At 51.9% G+C, this 15,129-nt stretch overlaps 2 protein-coding genes across 2 annotated transcripts in view; one reads left to right on the top strand and one right to left on the bottom strand.

The window, feature by feature from the left end:
* The window catches only part of LOC125949643 (protein Wnt-6), a 19,926-nt gene extending 8,571 nt beyond the window's left edge, over positions 1-11,355 (bottom strand). Inside the window, exon 1 of the mRNA XM_049676894.1 lies at positions 10,693-11,355. Coding sequence (XP_049532851.1) covers positions 10,693-10,754 — 62 coding nt within the window. The 5' untranslated portion in view covers positions 10,755-11,355. The remainder of the gene's footprint in view (positions 1-10,692) is intronic.
* Positions 1-15,129, top strand: part of LOC125949612 (neither inactivation nor afterpotential protein C) — a 67,901-nt gene that overhangs the window by 13,169 nt on the left and 39,603 nt on the right. The gene's annotated exons all lie outside the window — the stretch shown is intronic.

The following is a 15,129-nucleotide window of genomic DNA, read 5'->3' as shown; positions in this document are numbered from 1 at the left end:
ACCACCAGCAGCAGCAGCAGCAGCAACAGCAGTTCATCTGAAGCGTACGACTCCGGCAGTCTAATGTTACGACAACGATTATTACTCCCTCCGCGCCGCTGCACCCGATTCGGGATTGCGATTCGACTATCATCGATCGAGTAGTAACCTTCAGGTTGCTCGACCCCAGACGCCATTAAGCCGAGGGTGCGTTAAAGGGGGCGCCCAAGTAGTTCGATTTCCCAGAATTCTTTTTTTCTCTCGCTCTCCGGATCTTCCTGCATCTGCGGTACTCCGTACTAACGCGGTAATGGATCTGTGTACGATGATGAAACCGAACCGTAACGATCGAACCACGGGAGAAAAAAAATAGATCAGTTCACGGGGAAGTTCACGTCGGAAGTACATTACAAACCGTGGCCGTAGACACCTAGAGCAGCGAGTGAGAGCATGTGATGGTGATGAGCACTTGATGCGCGCGCTCGGGCAATGTAAATACCCGCGGAGTTAAAATAAATAATTTCCAGCCAACAGGCAACCAGGGAACAACCCGTTTGCTGCTGCAACAAACCTGCAGCAACACTGTCCAGATTCCATCCGTTCCGTTATGACGTTTTAACTGCTTTTCCGTCGTTTCCCTCCCCTCCTGTCAATGCTCTGAACGTAAAGAGAGGTTTAGAACCCGGATATTGCTACTGACTGGCCGGTAAACCGCCAGTCGGGACGTCAGTATGAAGTGTGAACGATTGGAAGTGGATTTTTATGATTCCTCTCCAGCAACAGGCTGCCGGTTTAAGCAACGGAGTGCGCTACTGCAAATGATGCGTATGACTGCAGTGGAGTGTGACGATGATGACGACACGACGAACACTGTCAACGCAAACTGTTCTCTGGAAAAAAAACAAGGGACTCCCGGGGAGCTTTATTAGTCGAGGTCGTGTAATCGATTCCCCTTCGATCAACTACTTGCTTCGATTCGAGGATCGCGCCAGCTGCAGCAGCATGATTGCAGATGAAAGTGCCAGCTTCCCGCTCAGAATACGCACGCCACGATGGCCCTATCCCGGAATGAATGTCGAGAATGCATACGCTCGTGACCCACAGGAGAAGAGACACAGAGAGAGAATTAGAGAGATGGGTAGAAAGAGACAGTGAGAGATAGAGAGAGGGAGTGAGAGCAACGGTTAGAGGTGGCCAGCGTGGTTTCGAAGAAGAAATTATAAATTTAAATAGCTCGCGACGCGCCGATCGTTCACTTCGATCACCGGTTTCGGTTTCGGTCCGTCGCGGCCGCCACCGTCGGCCATTGGCGGCCCCATTTGCTGTCCGCACACGGGGCTAATAAAGACATAAATTTGTAGGCTCAGCCGTATGGCCGCAGCAGCAGCAGCAGCAGCAGCACGCAGCTTCTCATCTCAGCCGCCACCAGCACCGAGCGAGCAGAAGGCAGGGAAGGCAACCCCGCAACATCTTAGGCGGAACGACGACAACAAATCGGGCACGATCGAATGGCACGTAGCGACACGCAGCGAACAAGGCAAGGGTATAGAAGAACCCCCGCAGAAGCCCCGCCAAAGGCACTAAAACTGTTGATATTCGGTTTCAATTTGTTTGACGAAAACGAGACACAGCAGCGTCCCGGGATGCCGCCCGGTTGGGGGATTGTAGGCAAGAGGAGGCCGAGGTCGATGATTTTATGGATGTGGCCGTTATTGGGGGTTTGGGGGCGGGGGGTTCGGTGAGATTTTTAATTTGACTAATTAACGCTTCGAATCCGGCTGCTGCTTGGCCACCGACAATGGCATTATACGGCGATTGCGTCGTGCCGGGGCGAGGAAGAGGCCGCCCGTGGGAGGCTGGTGCTGGAGAGCACGTTGAGCGCGTTTGGAGATTCCGAATATCCGAAGCAAAAGGTTGCAGTCAGCGGCACTAGTTGGTTAGTGTTTTTTTTGGTTGAATAGAGCTTTTCTGGTTTTGTTCCTTGGCACGGAATCCGTTGCTAGGAAAACAGTGGCAAGCGTTTCAAATGGAGGCTGTTTGCGAGAAGACAACCAGAGAGTCTTTAACACTTTTATTAATAAAAATGCCAGATGATAGAATCGTCGGTTAAATCCGTTGGAAAATTCAAATGAAAATGTTTATCTTAGAAACCAATAGGCTTTAAACTGAGATTTCTTAAGAACTTAAGAAGTTTTAACAACTAGATGGGTTCTCAAAAGGAAAGGAAACCAAGGCCATAGATGTTATTTTAAATTGTGGCATCAATTAAACATGATTAAACATGAACAACCAGTACAAGTACAACCTGATCTCACGTTTAAACATAGTTAATACCCAAATACCTGCTCGAGATAATGTATACATGTGACACTCACTCTGAAGCGGCGTTATGCATACAACAGATCAACAAATCGTTGCAACAGAGCATAAACCCATCATAGATATTGGATATCATAACCCATCATAGATATTGGATGGAAGCGAACGAAACTGGTAATAGCGTCGAAGGTGCGCATTTGCTTGCTCGCACACATCATCAGTCGGTTGATTAGAATGAATCACTTTGGAAAACAGCGCGACAGCAACAACGAATAAATGGGTAACAGCAACCATGTTAACGATTTTCATTAGCTCGCATACATTTGCGACATACATCACCCCGCAACCCTACGACTGATTGACAAATCGCAGATCGTCGTCCCCGTGAGCGACCGCCGCTACCGTACGCCGTAAGAGATCGTGATCTCTGCACCACCACCTCCGGTACCTTCCAGCTTACCGCGCTACGTACTTAATGCGCATGTGCGGCACTCGGCTTTTATGACTCATTAAAACCGACAGATTGCACAATCGTAATTCGCCACCGCAGTGAAGCGACATTATCATGCAGCAATTGCAGCAGCAGTCAGCGAAGAGAAGAACTGACTGGCTGACTGGCTCCCAATACGCGATACGCGATGATCAACGGCAATTCATTGAATACTAATCATCGGTAACGAATAGTTTCAACAACTGTCAGGCGCACTGAGTAGGCTACTACCAACACCGATGGCCCTGCTTACAGCATGCACCGATGCAATTGTTGATTTAAGCTGCAATCGTACTGGGAGTTTCGTCGTGGCCATCGGCACTAGTAGCAGCAGCAGGAGCTGGAGCAGGAGCAGTAGCAGGTGAGCAAGAAGTGATCAGTTAGGAAGTGGCTGCTGCACAACATCACCGCAACACGCCACCGAGTGCTCCGTTGCCCTCAGGAGCACTCCTGGCCACTGTTACCAACGCAACGCTCAGCAGCAGCAACAGCAGCAGCAGCACATTAGATGGTTGCCATGTTGCTGCGAGCTGTCCCTGTCGTCTGCCTGCCAACTGGCACGGTGAAGATCGACCCCTTTTCGGGCCGGCCGGAACGCAACCGTGTGCAAAAATAATCGCTTGTCACTCCAACCTGTCGGCCAACCACCGAGAGACCGAACAGCAGCAACAGCAGCAGCAGCAGCAACGCCTGCCTAGCTAGGCAACTCGGAAGTGACGGCCCATTTCTGCGGTTCCTCTGGTCCGGAAAGCTGGAACGGCGCTGGAATACCTCTCGGTCTCGGTCTGGGTCTCGGTCTCGGTCGGCTCTCTGTCGGTGTTTAACTCAATTTTCTCAATTATGCATTTAGATTGATGCGCACTGCGGCTGCTGGTGAAGTGTAAATTTGCCCGAACGTGAAGCGCGAGAAAGGGCTCCGCCGGACCGTCGGAACATCTGAGCCGACGCTGCCGCCGCTCAGGTTACCTCGGACAGAGAGTGAGTGTGTGTGAATGAGAAGCTGAATTCGCAACGCTATTAACACACCGCGCGAGGAGTTCTTTTCGCTCGTCTCGTCAACGCGCTTGGCCATTTATTTACTTTTATGAACTTGTGCATTTTAATTTCAATTTAAACAATCGCTAACCATTCATGCCACCATCACCCCACCACTACTGGCCGCTCGCAGCTGTCTCGCTCTGGTGGTGCCGAGCGAAGAAAAATCTACAGGAATTCGTCACGCCATTCGCACCGCTAGTCTAGCGGAAAATGAGGCCGGCACTCGTCGTCGGATGGGCGAGATATAGTTGGGTGGACGCTAAATCAACTGCCCGGCACCAACTGCCCGGTCCCGGTGGAGTGTCTTCGCGATTCAGGCGAACGAGCAGCTGCCTGGCATTTGCCTGGCCGCAAACAATGTTTTCCCGGAGATGGAACTGCACAGCATCTAATCGATTCCGCGCGGTAGGTAGGTGAGAGAGAGAGAGAGAGAGAGTGACCATCGAGTCGTAAGCGTAAATCACGGACGAAGCATCGGTCCATCGATTCCTCCTTACGCCAATGTGCGCGCGTTGCAATGTTTCTAATGTGTTTGTCTAAAGATTTCGCTCCATTCCCTCGCGTTGGAGAAGTTACAGTTACAAACGATTTCACTTTGGTTGTTAACAGTTTTGTTTTTTTTTCTGTTTATATTAGAGAAAAATGATGTTCCTGACATCGAAAATATTTACGACAAACGGTTTTAACCGATTCGAATGTGATTGTAGCATTCGCATCGGTTAAAACCGTTTGTCGGAAATATGTTCGATGGCAGCAACCTTTGAAATTATCTGTTAGGCCAGACCAGCATTTGAAATTCAAAATGGCGATCCAGGGGTTTCTTTGAGTTGTAAACAAAACTTTAACTGGAACTAGCCTAGTCTACAACTACAGCAACAACAACAACAACAACAACAAAACTAGTGCCTGTTCAGTTAATAAGTTTTTCTGAATAGAATTGAACAAAAAGGGGTTTTTAACAAAAAGGGTTTCAAAAAGGGGTTCAAAGAATATTCATATTCTACTATCTGAAGTGCCTACAGCAATGTCAACGCAACGTCAATTGAAAAATTGCCCCAAATTGGATTAATTGATGTTGATGGCAACAGTTTTGTACCAGATTTGTCAGACCAAATTGTCACACTATGAAACACAATGTTCCCGTGAAACAATAACGAAACCCTCAAACCTCTCAACCCCATCTACCAGAGATAACTTTACTCTTTCTCCTCCTCCTCCTCCTACTGCTGCTGTGGCGTCATTGTCACCTTGGCGTAACACAATGTTTAAGCTACTCATAAAAGAACACAACAATTATTGGCCTCCAGCGTTCCAGCATATTTGCTCATGCGATGCCCCTTCTATTTGCCTGGCTCTTGAAACGCACACACACACACACACACACGGGCACACACGGGCACGCAAACCTCATAAATCGAACTCATTTACCGCGACCGATCATACAAACGAACCGGTGGATACCGTGCACCGTGTCGCCTCACCTTTCAATCACTAGCGTGCGCTCGCTAGTGTGCCCGGCATCAAAAGCTAGCGCTCTAGCGTAGTGGAAGACACAACGGCTGGGCAGCTCGGTGTGGGTCGCTCTTCGCGGTCGCGGTCGCGGCGGTCGTTTCACCACGCGTGTAATGCCGGGCCACCCCAATCGCGCCCTAAACACTGGGTGGCAACCATCAAACGCCAACTGCAGGGCTGCCGGCTATTGACGAACCGACGACCAACGATGCGGAGCGTGTGAGTGTGTGAGGCAGGTATTCCCTCCGGTGCTTGTTAAATCATCGTAAATTAAAGCGACATAAAGTCGATCCAACCTCATTCCACCATAGGACCCCCTCCCCGCTTTTGCTGTCACCTACTCAGAAGGTTCCCAGGCATCACGCTCGACGATGACGACGACGCCAACGACGACGACGACGGTGTGTTTGGCGTTCTGCACTGTTTGTACGTGACGATGATGATGATGATGGCGACGGTGATGATGCTGATCCGCTTAATCAACTTCGGAGTACCGGAGCCACCGGCCTCCGGCTAAAAAGATCAATATTTCACCTCCCCCCTTTTCCTTTGGCTTTGCCGCGCACCACACCACAAACAAGAGGCGGACGCACGCATGCACACACACACGCTTTCGGGATCAACGAGGCGGAAAAGCGTCACTCTTTGATGCCGCCTTCGATGCCGTCGTGTATTAAAAGGTCCAACCGAAGAGGAAGAGGCAAAGGGGCAGACGGGAGGTAGCCGGTGCGAAACACTCCCATTCCCAGCAGTGCTTTTGCGGGCATCCTCGCCGGGGCACGGGAAAAATGCATTCCCCTTTTGAGCAAATACGACATGACAACAGGAACAACAACGAACCGAACCGAGCGAGCATAAATAGCATGCACACAAGCCGATACACCACCATAAGGGACACTCGCCCATCGGATTGTGTCGCCACTTGTCGGTGTAGCAGCATCAACAGCAGCAGCAGCGAACGTTGACGACGACGACGACGACGACGACGACATCGATGAAGCCACAAAACACGTCGTGGACGTCGAAGGCGACCAAAGTGCATCTGAAGATGCTTGCTTGCCTATTTATTCGCCCGTCATCTCGAGAGCCATCGAGAGAGGGGTGGAGTAGTTTGTTTTTAACCCTCGTCCCTCTCGGGATTGGCCCGCAACCGAACCGTTGACGTCTTCGTCGTTGAATACACACACGCAAGACGGCCGAAGGCGAACGGCAAGGAGTGTAACAAAATCATCAAACATTTGACTCCTTCAAGCCCGCGCAGACAAGTGGGGGCCGCCGGCCACGGATCACCACCAACCACGGGGGCTGCTAAGGGAGCAGGATCGGGGTCACCATCACCGTTCATCCTGTCCATCCATTAGGGATTAGGGCGCACCACCGCTTCCAAGGATCACTGAACAACACTCCAGGAGTATCGATGTATCTTTGGCTCTCTATCTCTCTCTTTTTCTTTAACTTCTTTGGGCTGTAAACAAAGAACCACAAAAATGTGGAAAAAGCGAGAGAGAGAGAGAGAGAGACACACACCGGATCAGAAGAAGACCGCCAGCAGCAAGCCCCGGATGGAAAGAAGCCAGACGGAGCCGCTACAGGTGTTTCGTCGTTTGCATGTCCATCAAGATGCACCGATCCGGACTGTCTCACCGGTCCTGTCGCTCGGTCAGTCAGTCAGTCACTCGGTGAGTCAATCGTTTCCTCACCAGCCCTCCGGTCCTCCCTTCGCTGTATGCCGGTAAACGCTGGTAAACGTCAATCTTGCTGACGAAAGACTGGCCATCTGTCTTTTGATGGACCACTCGGGGAGGTGGAGAGACGAGACCGGTGGTCAGTGAATCAATATACCCACCACCTCGCAATCCCTTTCACCTCACTTAATGAGTTGATTCAAGCTGATGATGCTCATTACCAGACGGCACCACCAGGCACCAGGCCCCAGGCCCCAGGCCGGTACTCACTGTCCAGCCAGCTTGAACGGGTAAATATAGTTTCCCATAAACATTGTAACGGATTCACTGGAACCACGGTTCTACGCCGCGGATACTAATCCAAATCTGCGTTCCGCATAAACAGCCAACAGCCGGGAACGAGTGTTTGGCGAAGGTTACTTGGATCGCATCACTTCATGCTGGACAGCCTTTCCAGCAGCAGCAGCAGCAGCAGCAGGTTTTTCCCAATCTGCCCGAATTTTGAACGTCGAATTTTCCGAACATTCCTTCATCTCACGCCTCTCATGATGCCACTCTTTGGCCATTTTGTTGCTGCATCATCATCATCATCGGCGCAGATCGTTCGAAGGGAGCGGTCCCCGGGGAGCGGAGCGACCGAATTCTCAAGGATATCGGTTCCATACCGTTCCGCTTTTACGCTGCTGCCGTTGCTCATTGGCTCATTCTGGTTGGGCTTCAACCAGACTTGACTTGCGAGAGACCCTCGGCCATCGATACGATACGGTTCGGCACCACCGTCCAACGGCAGAAGCACAGGATCGAATTTCATCGCCATCATCATCCCGGTCGTCGTCGATCATCGATTTTAGGGAGCGGGATCCAAAGGAGTCCCAAAAAAATAAATAAAAGCGTCTCTTCTCTCGATTCGTAATGGACACGAGGATCGAGGATACGACAGCAGCAACTGGTTGGCTGGTTGTTGCAGCGGCAGCGGTTGATGCACCTCGTCCGCCTGTCACGGGGAAAAGGGGCGCCATTTTGTTGCTGCAAAAAGTGCAAAGAGCAAAGCGGCGGCAGTAAAAGGCCCCTCCGATCCTTTCGCGGTGAATGTTGGTTGGCGGCTCGATCGGTGTCCTGTCCGGAACCAGAGCCCAAAAGCGACAGGACAGCTTAATAGTCGAGCCGCTCCGTTGGTCGGTGTTGTTGGAAGTGGAAGAAGAACCAGATTAGATTAACAACATTCGGAACAGCTCCATCTCGGTGTGTCCTGTCCCCTTCCGCCCCGGAAGCGCTACTAACCCCGGGCGAGAGTTGACGATATTCCATTAAATCAAAAGCAACGGTTGGATGTATGTGGGAATGTCATCGCATCGTCTCCTCGTGAGATCCTCGCGCCATTCCTTATCACGCCCGGCCCGTCACTAGCGCCCGGTGATAAGTGGGTTGAGGAGATTAAGAAAACATAATCCGCTTCCGCCGCTGACGACGCCCGTGATTTGCATAATTCTTTTTTTGGTTTCGTGGTCCGCGGCGCACCGTTCCCGGTGTTGCGAATGGAATGTGCCCCCAACCCCCGAAGTACCCGAAGGGTTCAAGCTCGTAAAGATCGGCGGCGATAAGGGAGGAGCCGCGTGACGCCACTCGGTGTGTGTGTGCGTGCGTGTGTTGCTCTCGATCGCTCGATGTCGCAGCATGCAAAGGTATGACCCACGAACCCGCGCAACGCGCTCCAGAAAGTGCTGCCGGACGTGCTCAGCAGTTAGCCGCCGAGCGGTGCGTGCGGTGAATGTCTGATTCGAGGTGCCTCTTGGCTCTCGCTACCGGGGGCATGGGGGAGGATCATGCTCCAGAGCGCGCGGTTTGTTCGCATTTATGAGAAATGATGCCATTCCCCGCTTGGTTCGGTCGTCTGGTTCGACGAAAACCAAGCGAGAAATCCGAGATTATCTCTAAACTGCGGCGCTCTCTCTCTCTTCACTTGACGACATCGTACATCTTGCCCCGTTTCCCGGACCACCTTCTCTTCCCTCTCCCCCCGTGGTACCGAGCTCTATAATACTCATCAAATTGCGATATTCCTTATCGCGAGATATCATCTCGGGAACGGAATCTCGCGCGCAAAGGAAACGCACGCAACATAAGACCACGAGACGCGAGACCTCTGCTGTTGGCTGCTGCTGTGGCCAGTAGCTAGGACACCGTCACATACCCCGTCACGGACCGCTTGGCGTGCGCGCGTAAGTGTAAAGTTGCGATATGACGTGATAGGGACCGATTTCACGGCTGTACCATTATGAGGGTAGCTGATTTGCATCTAGCCGGCAGCTAGCTAGCCATTCAGCCTGCCTGCCGGCTGGGAACAGGTCGTTTTAGTCGAGCTCGTCTTCAACAAACGATCCTCACGCAGCCACGAGAGCGAGCGAGCGAGACGGATAAGTAGATCGAAAGAAGGAGGAATGGAACGGGGGATGTTGGTCCATTAGCGAGTTGCTGCTGCTGCTGTGGCCGGAACATGCTGGGAACAGGAACAGCAAACACAAACCACCGACCACCGACCACCTCCTGACTCCTGCCTCGGAACTCGCACTCGCGACCGCTTATCACAACATCATCGCTAATGATATAATGAGGGGCGGTTTGTAATATTTATAATCGTTTTTAAAAGCGTAAATGTAATTAAGGATGCATTTAATGGCTGCCCAGTTGGCCCCCACCACGGTATAATCACGGCGCTGCAACCATCCATCGGTGGTGCTGCATCGATGCCGATGCCTCCTCCACCTTCCTTCCCCCTTCCCCGAAGCGATCACCCGGGGGATCGCGTTTCGTCGTTGTGTCCTTCGCAGTCGATCGCGCACCACCACACCAACGGCGCAACAGTGTAACGCGCGATGAGACGCACGATCGCTTCACGGCTGCCAGCTAATGAGTAAGAGACACCAAAGGGAAAAGAACGAACGACACAAGGGGGAGAGAGAGAGAGATAGGTTGGTGAACGATCTGCCGAACGATCTGGCTTCCAGCTACTCGTCGAGCCGCTTCATCGAGCTGCACCATCGACCATCGTCCATCGGGTTAATTATGAAATTATTAAGATAAAGTGTTGAATACCGTTCAGCAACAGTAGAAGCAGCAGCATCACCACCGGTCACTTGGTGCTATTCGTGGAGCCCCCTTCCCCAAGGCCTACTCGGACGCAGCCCCGGCTGCCGGTTGCTAGGGTGGTTAGCTACTTAGTAGTAGTAGTAGGCTGGCTGAGCGATCCAATCCATGGGATGGTTTTTCGCTTTTTATCACCAATTTTTGCGCCAGATGATGATGATGATGATGATGCAGCAGCAGCTGAAAACATTCCAGCCATAAAGGGGGGGATCCAAAGGGGTTGCGCTTCGCTGATGATTAGTACGACGAGTTTTGGTGAGATCTCTCTCCAGAAGACAGTAAAAAGTAGTTTAGTTGGTTTTTAGTGGCAGTAGTGGCGACCATCATGCTGCTTTCCGGGCCTATTGGCTGCTAATGGAACTGCCGATGAACTCTAATTGTCTCCCACGCTTTGTTTACGTGATCGAGTTGACAGCTGACAGAGCCGTTCGTTCGATCCTCCCTCCTAAACAAACGCTTAAAAAAACCTCGCAGCAATACTATACTAGAAACTATAACGCTCGAAGGAGGGTAGTAAGTACTTACCGCCACAGGCCCGTGATTGGCATGATCAGTATCAGGTAGATCACCACCAGTACCAACCGCATACTGACAGCTCGCAATCGTCGACTCTCTCGGCTCTCTCTCTTTCTCGCTCTCGCTCGGTCTCGGTCTCGCTTTCAATGTTACGGAAACTTCACAAACACCGGACGTCCGGTGCAGATAAGAATCTGAGTGAGCCCCTCTGCTCCCCCTCCCCAGCCAGTTCCCACAAACACACACACCAACAACAGTCCGGGGGTTTCTCGTTTCTTTTCTCTCGATCACACGACCGGCACAGCACTCTAGCACCGCTGGCAGGGCACCGGATGTGACGCCCTCCAAAGATATCGCGCAACCAGCAGCAGCAGCAGGTACCAGCCCCAGGTCCCCATCACATGATTGTCGTCTCCGGCGTCGTCGTTGCACACTTTTGTACACTTGAAATGCTGCAGCACCTACGAGCAACACCACAAAGTATCGATCATCGCTAAACGTCGCGCGGCAGAGACGCAGACCACCAGCACCGATCACAACACTGCGGGGAGGGTAGTGACGGAAAGGAAGGAGAGGAGGAGAAGGAGGATGCACCTGATCAGACGATCGTTTTGTTCCCAGTTCCCCAGCTGGCACGTGCACTGCACTCAGTTCGTTCGCCGTTTGCGTCGCTTGCCGTTGACAGAGTGACAGTGACTGTGGCCAGTTGTGGCCAGGACACGCACTTACGCACGCACGCACGCACGCACGCACACTCGCACGCCCTGGTGCTACTTCGTGTCCTGCGACTGCGCGTCGCGGGTGCGGTGCACAACCGTTTTGCGCAGCTCGACGATGATGATGACGACGACGTGGTGCTCGGAGCGCAAACCTCAACTGCACGAAAGCCGTGGGCCGACGGACACCGTGGCAACCGGAGCGCGACCGCGACCGGGACCGAAGCAGGCCCCAAAGGCAATGTGCGGCAATTTTCGGGGCCCGGCCTCCCGACTTCCCGACCGAGGGGGCCTTCTGCGAGTTGTTGTTGTTGCGATCGAGGAGCAGGAGGAGGAGCAGAAGGAGGAGGAAACGCGTATTCAAAACGCGAACGGCCGAGATCGAAATCTTCCCTTGCCGTGTGTGCGCACGCCCGTGCACACGTACGCTTCCGCACACACACTAGCTTGCACTAACGACAGAGGGAGACCGGTGAGAGTGCGGGTGTGTGCGTGTGTCCGTGTGTGCGTGTGTGCGCGTGCAGAGAACAAACAAATCCGACACACCTAAAATCACAAACCGTACCGGTAACCGGCCAGAGCGCCCGATAGAACGAACTCGTTTCGAATGAGCTGCCCGCCCGGCCGGCCGTCCAGCCGGTGTGTAGCTCAAGAAACCGATCGCTGTTGTTGCTGTTGCTGCTCCCCCGATTCAACAACACACCGATTCGAAGCACACGTACACACACACACGAGCGCACACACGGAGGGAGCTGGTTTGCGAATGTCCGGCCCTCCCCGAAACTCCCAGCGAGCAGAAGCACGGCTCGAAGTTTCGAAGCACAAAAAAAAACGCCATCTTCGCACTTCAAACGATCACCATAAGGAGGGGGAAGAGAGGGGTGCGAGGAGGCTGAGGCGAAATGAAATTAAAAGCCGCACTAACAACAACAACAACAACGTCGACGACGACGGTGGGAAAGGGTAACAACAAAATGAAGAGAGGAAACACCCAAAACAAAAAACAACAACGGAAGAAGACCGAAAAGCTCAAATCAACGTCGCCGACGTCGTCGTCGTCGTCGTCGTCGACGCATCCGAAAAGCTCAACCGCAGCAGCAGCAGCAGCAGCAGCAGCACCAGGCACACATACAGAACTCCCTCCTTCCTTCTCCTCCTCCCCGACGCACACACACACACACACGGTGCGCCGTTGCAAAATGATATATATTTTAAAAGGTTATTGCGCGCGCGCTCGCGCAGATTTCCTTTTATCTTTGGCCGACTTGGCTTCAGCTCCTTCTTTCGCTGCCGCTGCTCCGTCTTCTTCTCCGTCTTCTTCTCTTCTTCTTCCGAGCTTCCCTCTTTGATCGCGCTTCTTCGAGCGGCTCCCACGATGGGAGCCGGACACTCTTCAGAAGGGAACAACGGGTGCTGGATAGAGAGAGAAGCGAAGCGATGATGCGATCCTCTGGTGTGATCGCGTCCATCGCGTCCATCTCCGGGATTATGCTAGAGCATTGCCGTTCGAACTATTTGGCACCGTTTTTTTTGGGGGTGTGCAATTTCTAGGAGGAGACTGTACTGGTGAATATTGCTCAAGTGATTTGATCGGATTGGCTACTACTCGTTGGCTTCAGTTCAGTTTGGAGTTTGGTACAAAAATGAGACACACTAACACTTAGGCATTCAGGCACTACCGCACGGCGATGAGGTGAGGCGAAAAGAATTAAAATTTAAGCGAGCGACACACCGCCGGTCAGGGGATGATGATAGGGAGCGGCCAACGAAGAAAAAAAAACGCCCGATTGGGGATAGAAAATGAAGAAAGAAAATGAAACATGAAACAAAGCTAGCCCTCGATGAAGAAACGGTACGAGAGAGAGAGACGGAATTGAAACCAAAAAAATATGATTAGAGAGCAAATAAAATGCAAAAAACAAAAAACAGCGCGACCAAGTCTTCGCGCGAGTCTTCGGCGGCAACAAGAAACGGGATAACGCCGCGTGGAGGTTGCCATCATCATCATCAGCAGCAGCGTTCGACACACAACACCAAATGGGAGTCCGGCCGATGATATGTTTGAGGACGGGAGCAGATAGAAAGAGCGAGAGAGAGAGAAAGGTTTGAAGGTTTTTGGTGGCTGGGATCCCCGGTTCGCGGTGTTGCCCCCACCCGGGAGGGATGTGCGATAAAATTAAGCGACAATTAAGAAAGGAATAGCTGCTGCTGCTGATGCTGCTGCTCCTTCTGTGGGCTTCTACAGTGTGGTGCACACTTTTCCCCGACAACGGCACACAGATTGCAGGAAAACTTAAAACACCTTCACCTTGTTAGGAGATGAACATCACTTGACGATGCTCGCCATTTGTTCTTTGTCGCAACACTTGTTGGATTTAAATTCCTCGTTCTGACAATCGCTACGGCACTCACTGTAGTTCGTCGCGTCAAACTTGCCTAATGTGCAGTTTTGTGTGAAAGGTTTTGGGAAGGTAGAGAGGAGGAGAGGAGCATGGATTGGTTCGTAACCGAGTCTCTACACGGGCGCGAGAAAGCTGAAAATGAGATGAGAATGAAAAAGGCGAGAATGTCAAATCCCATACATTTGTGACAGCCTACTTGTATCTTTACATTTCCATTTGTATGGGATTTGACATTCTCAACTTTTTCATTCTCATCTCATTTTCAGCTTTCTCGCGCCCGTGTAGATGAAGTGTAACCGAAAATCGAAGCGATCGGAGCTTCGATTGAGCCATTCCATTCCATCAGAAGCATCCCCCGTTTTCTTCTGCTGCCTATCCGTCCGTTGCCTAGAGTGATGGTGCAACAACGACACACACACACACACACACACACACACACACACACACACACACACACACACACACACACACACACACACACACACACACACACACACACACACACACACACAACACACGCGCGCGCACTGTTTATTGGTTGATTTGTTCTCGCACTTTGCAGACACCGCGAGTAAGACAATCGATTAGAGCCGCGTGAGAATCGCAGCAACCCGCGATCAAATCCGCGTCTTCATTTTTCTGCCGCCTCCTCCTCCTCCTCCTCCTCCCGAGGACCATTGCACACCCGTGCCGGACAACGTGTCGTGACACACATATTCTCTTCACCTGCTAGGAACGATCCGGCTGCCAACGTAAGGCCGTAACCGGATGAAGTGCCGCCATTGCCACTCGCTCGCGCGCCTGCTGAGACTGTAACCTGTGGCTCAAAATTACTCCGCGGGAGTCTCTCCGTGAGTCTCGCGCGGAAATTTTGTGACGAGATGATAAAGAAGGCAACCGACCGACCGCCGGCCATGGTCTTATCAGAGCAAAGATGTCTCGTCGGATGCTAATTGTTATCATCTCATTCTCTCGCCGGGTTGATGGCGTTATCGTGCTGCTCTTACAACACACACTCACATGCACGCACACACGCACACGTTTTTATGACTTACGATACATTTACATTATCAGACGACGAGACGGTGACGAAGACGATGATGTTGTTGTTGATGATGATGTTGGCGTTCTGGGAGATCAAGTAGCGACGTTTTTGAATGTAGAGCGATTGTTACACCTTCCTCTGGTGTCTAAACAACACACACACACACACATACACACTCTGCGGGAGCTACTTTAAGGGCAGCTTCACTCATTTATCGCACCGGTTCTTTGGGTTTGTTACAGTTTGTAATACCTTCACATCACTTGAGGTGACCGCATTGGCA

This window comes from Anopheles darlingi, chromosome 2 (genome assembly GCF_943734745.1).
Source record: "Anopheles darlingi chromosome 2, idAnoDarlMG_H_01, whole genome shotgun sequence".
Taxonomy (NCBI): Eukaryota; Metazoa; Arthropoda; class Insecta; order Diptera; family Culicidae; genus Anopheles; species Anopheles darlingi.
The sequence above is the reverse complement of the archived record's forward strand: the minus strand, read 5'-3'. Positions and strand labels throughout refer to the sequence as shown.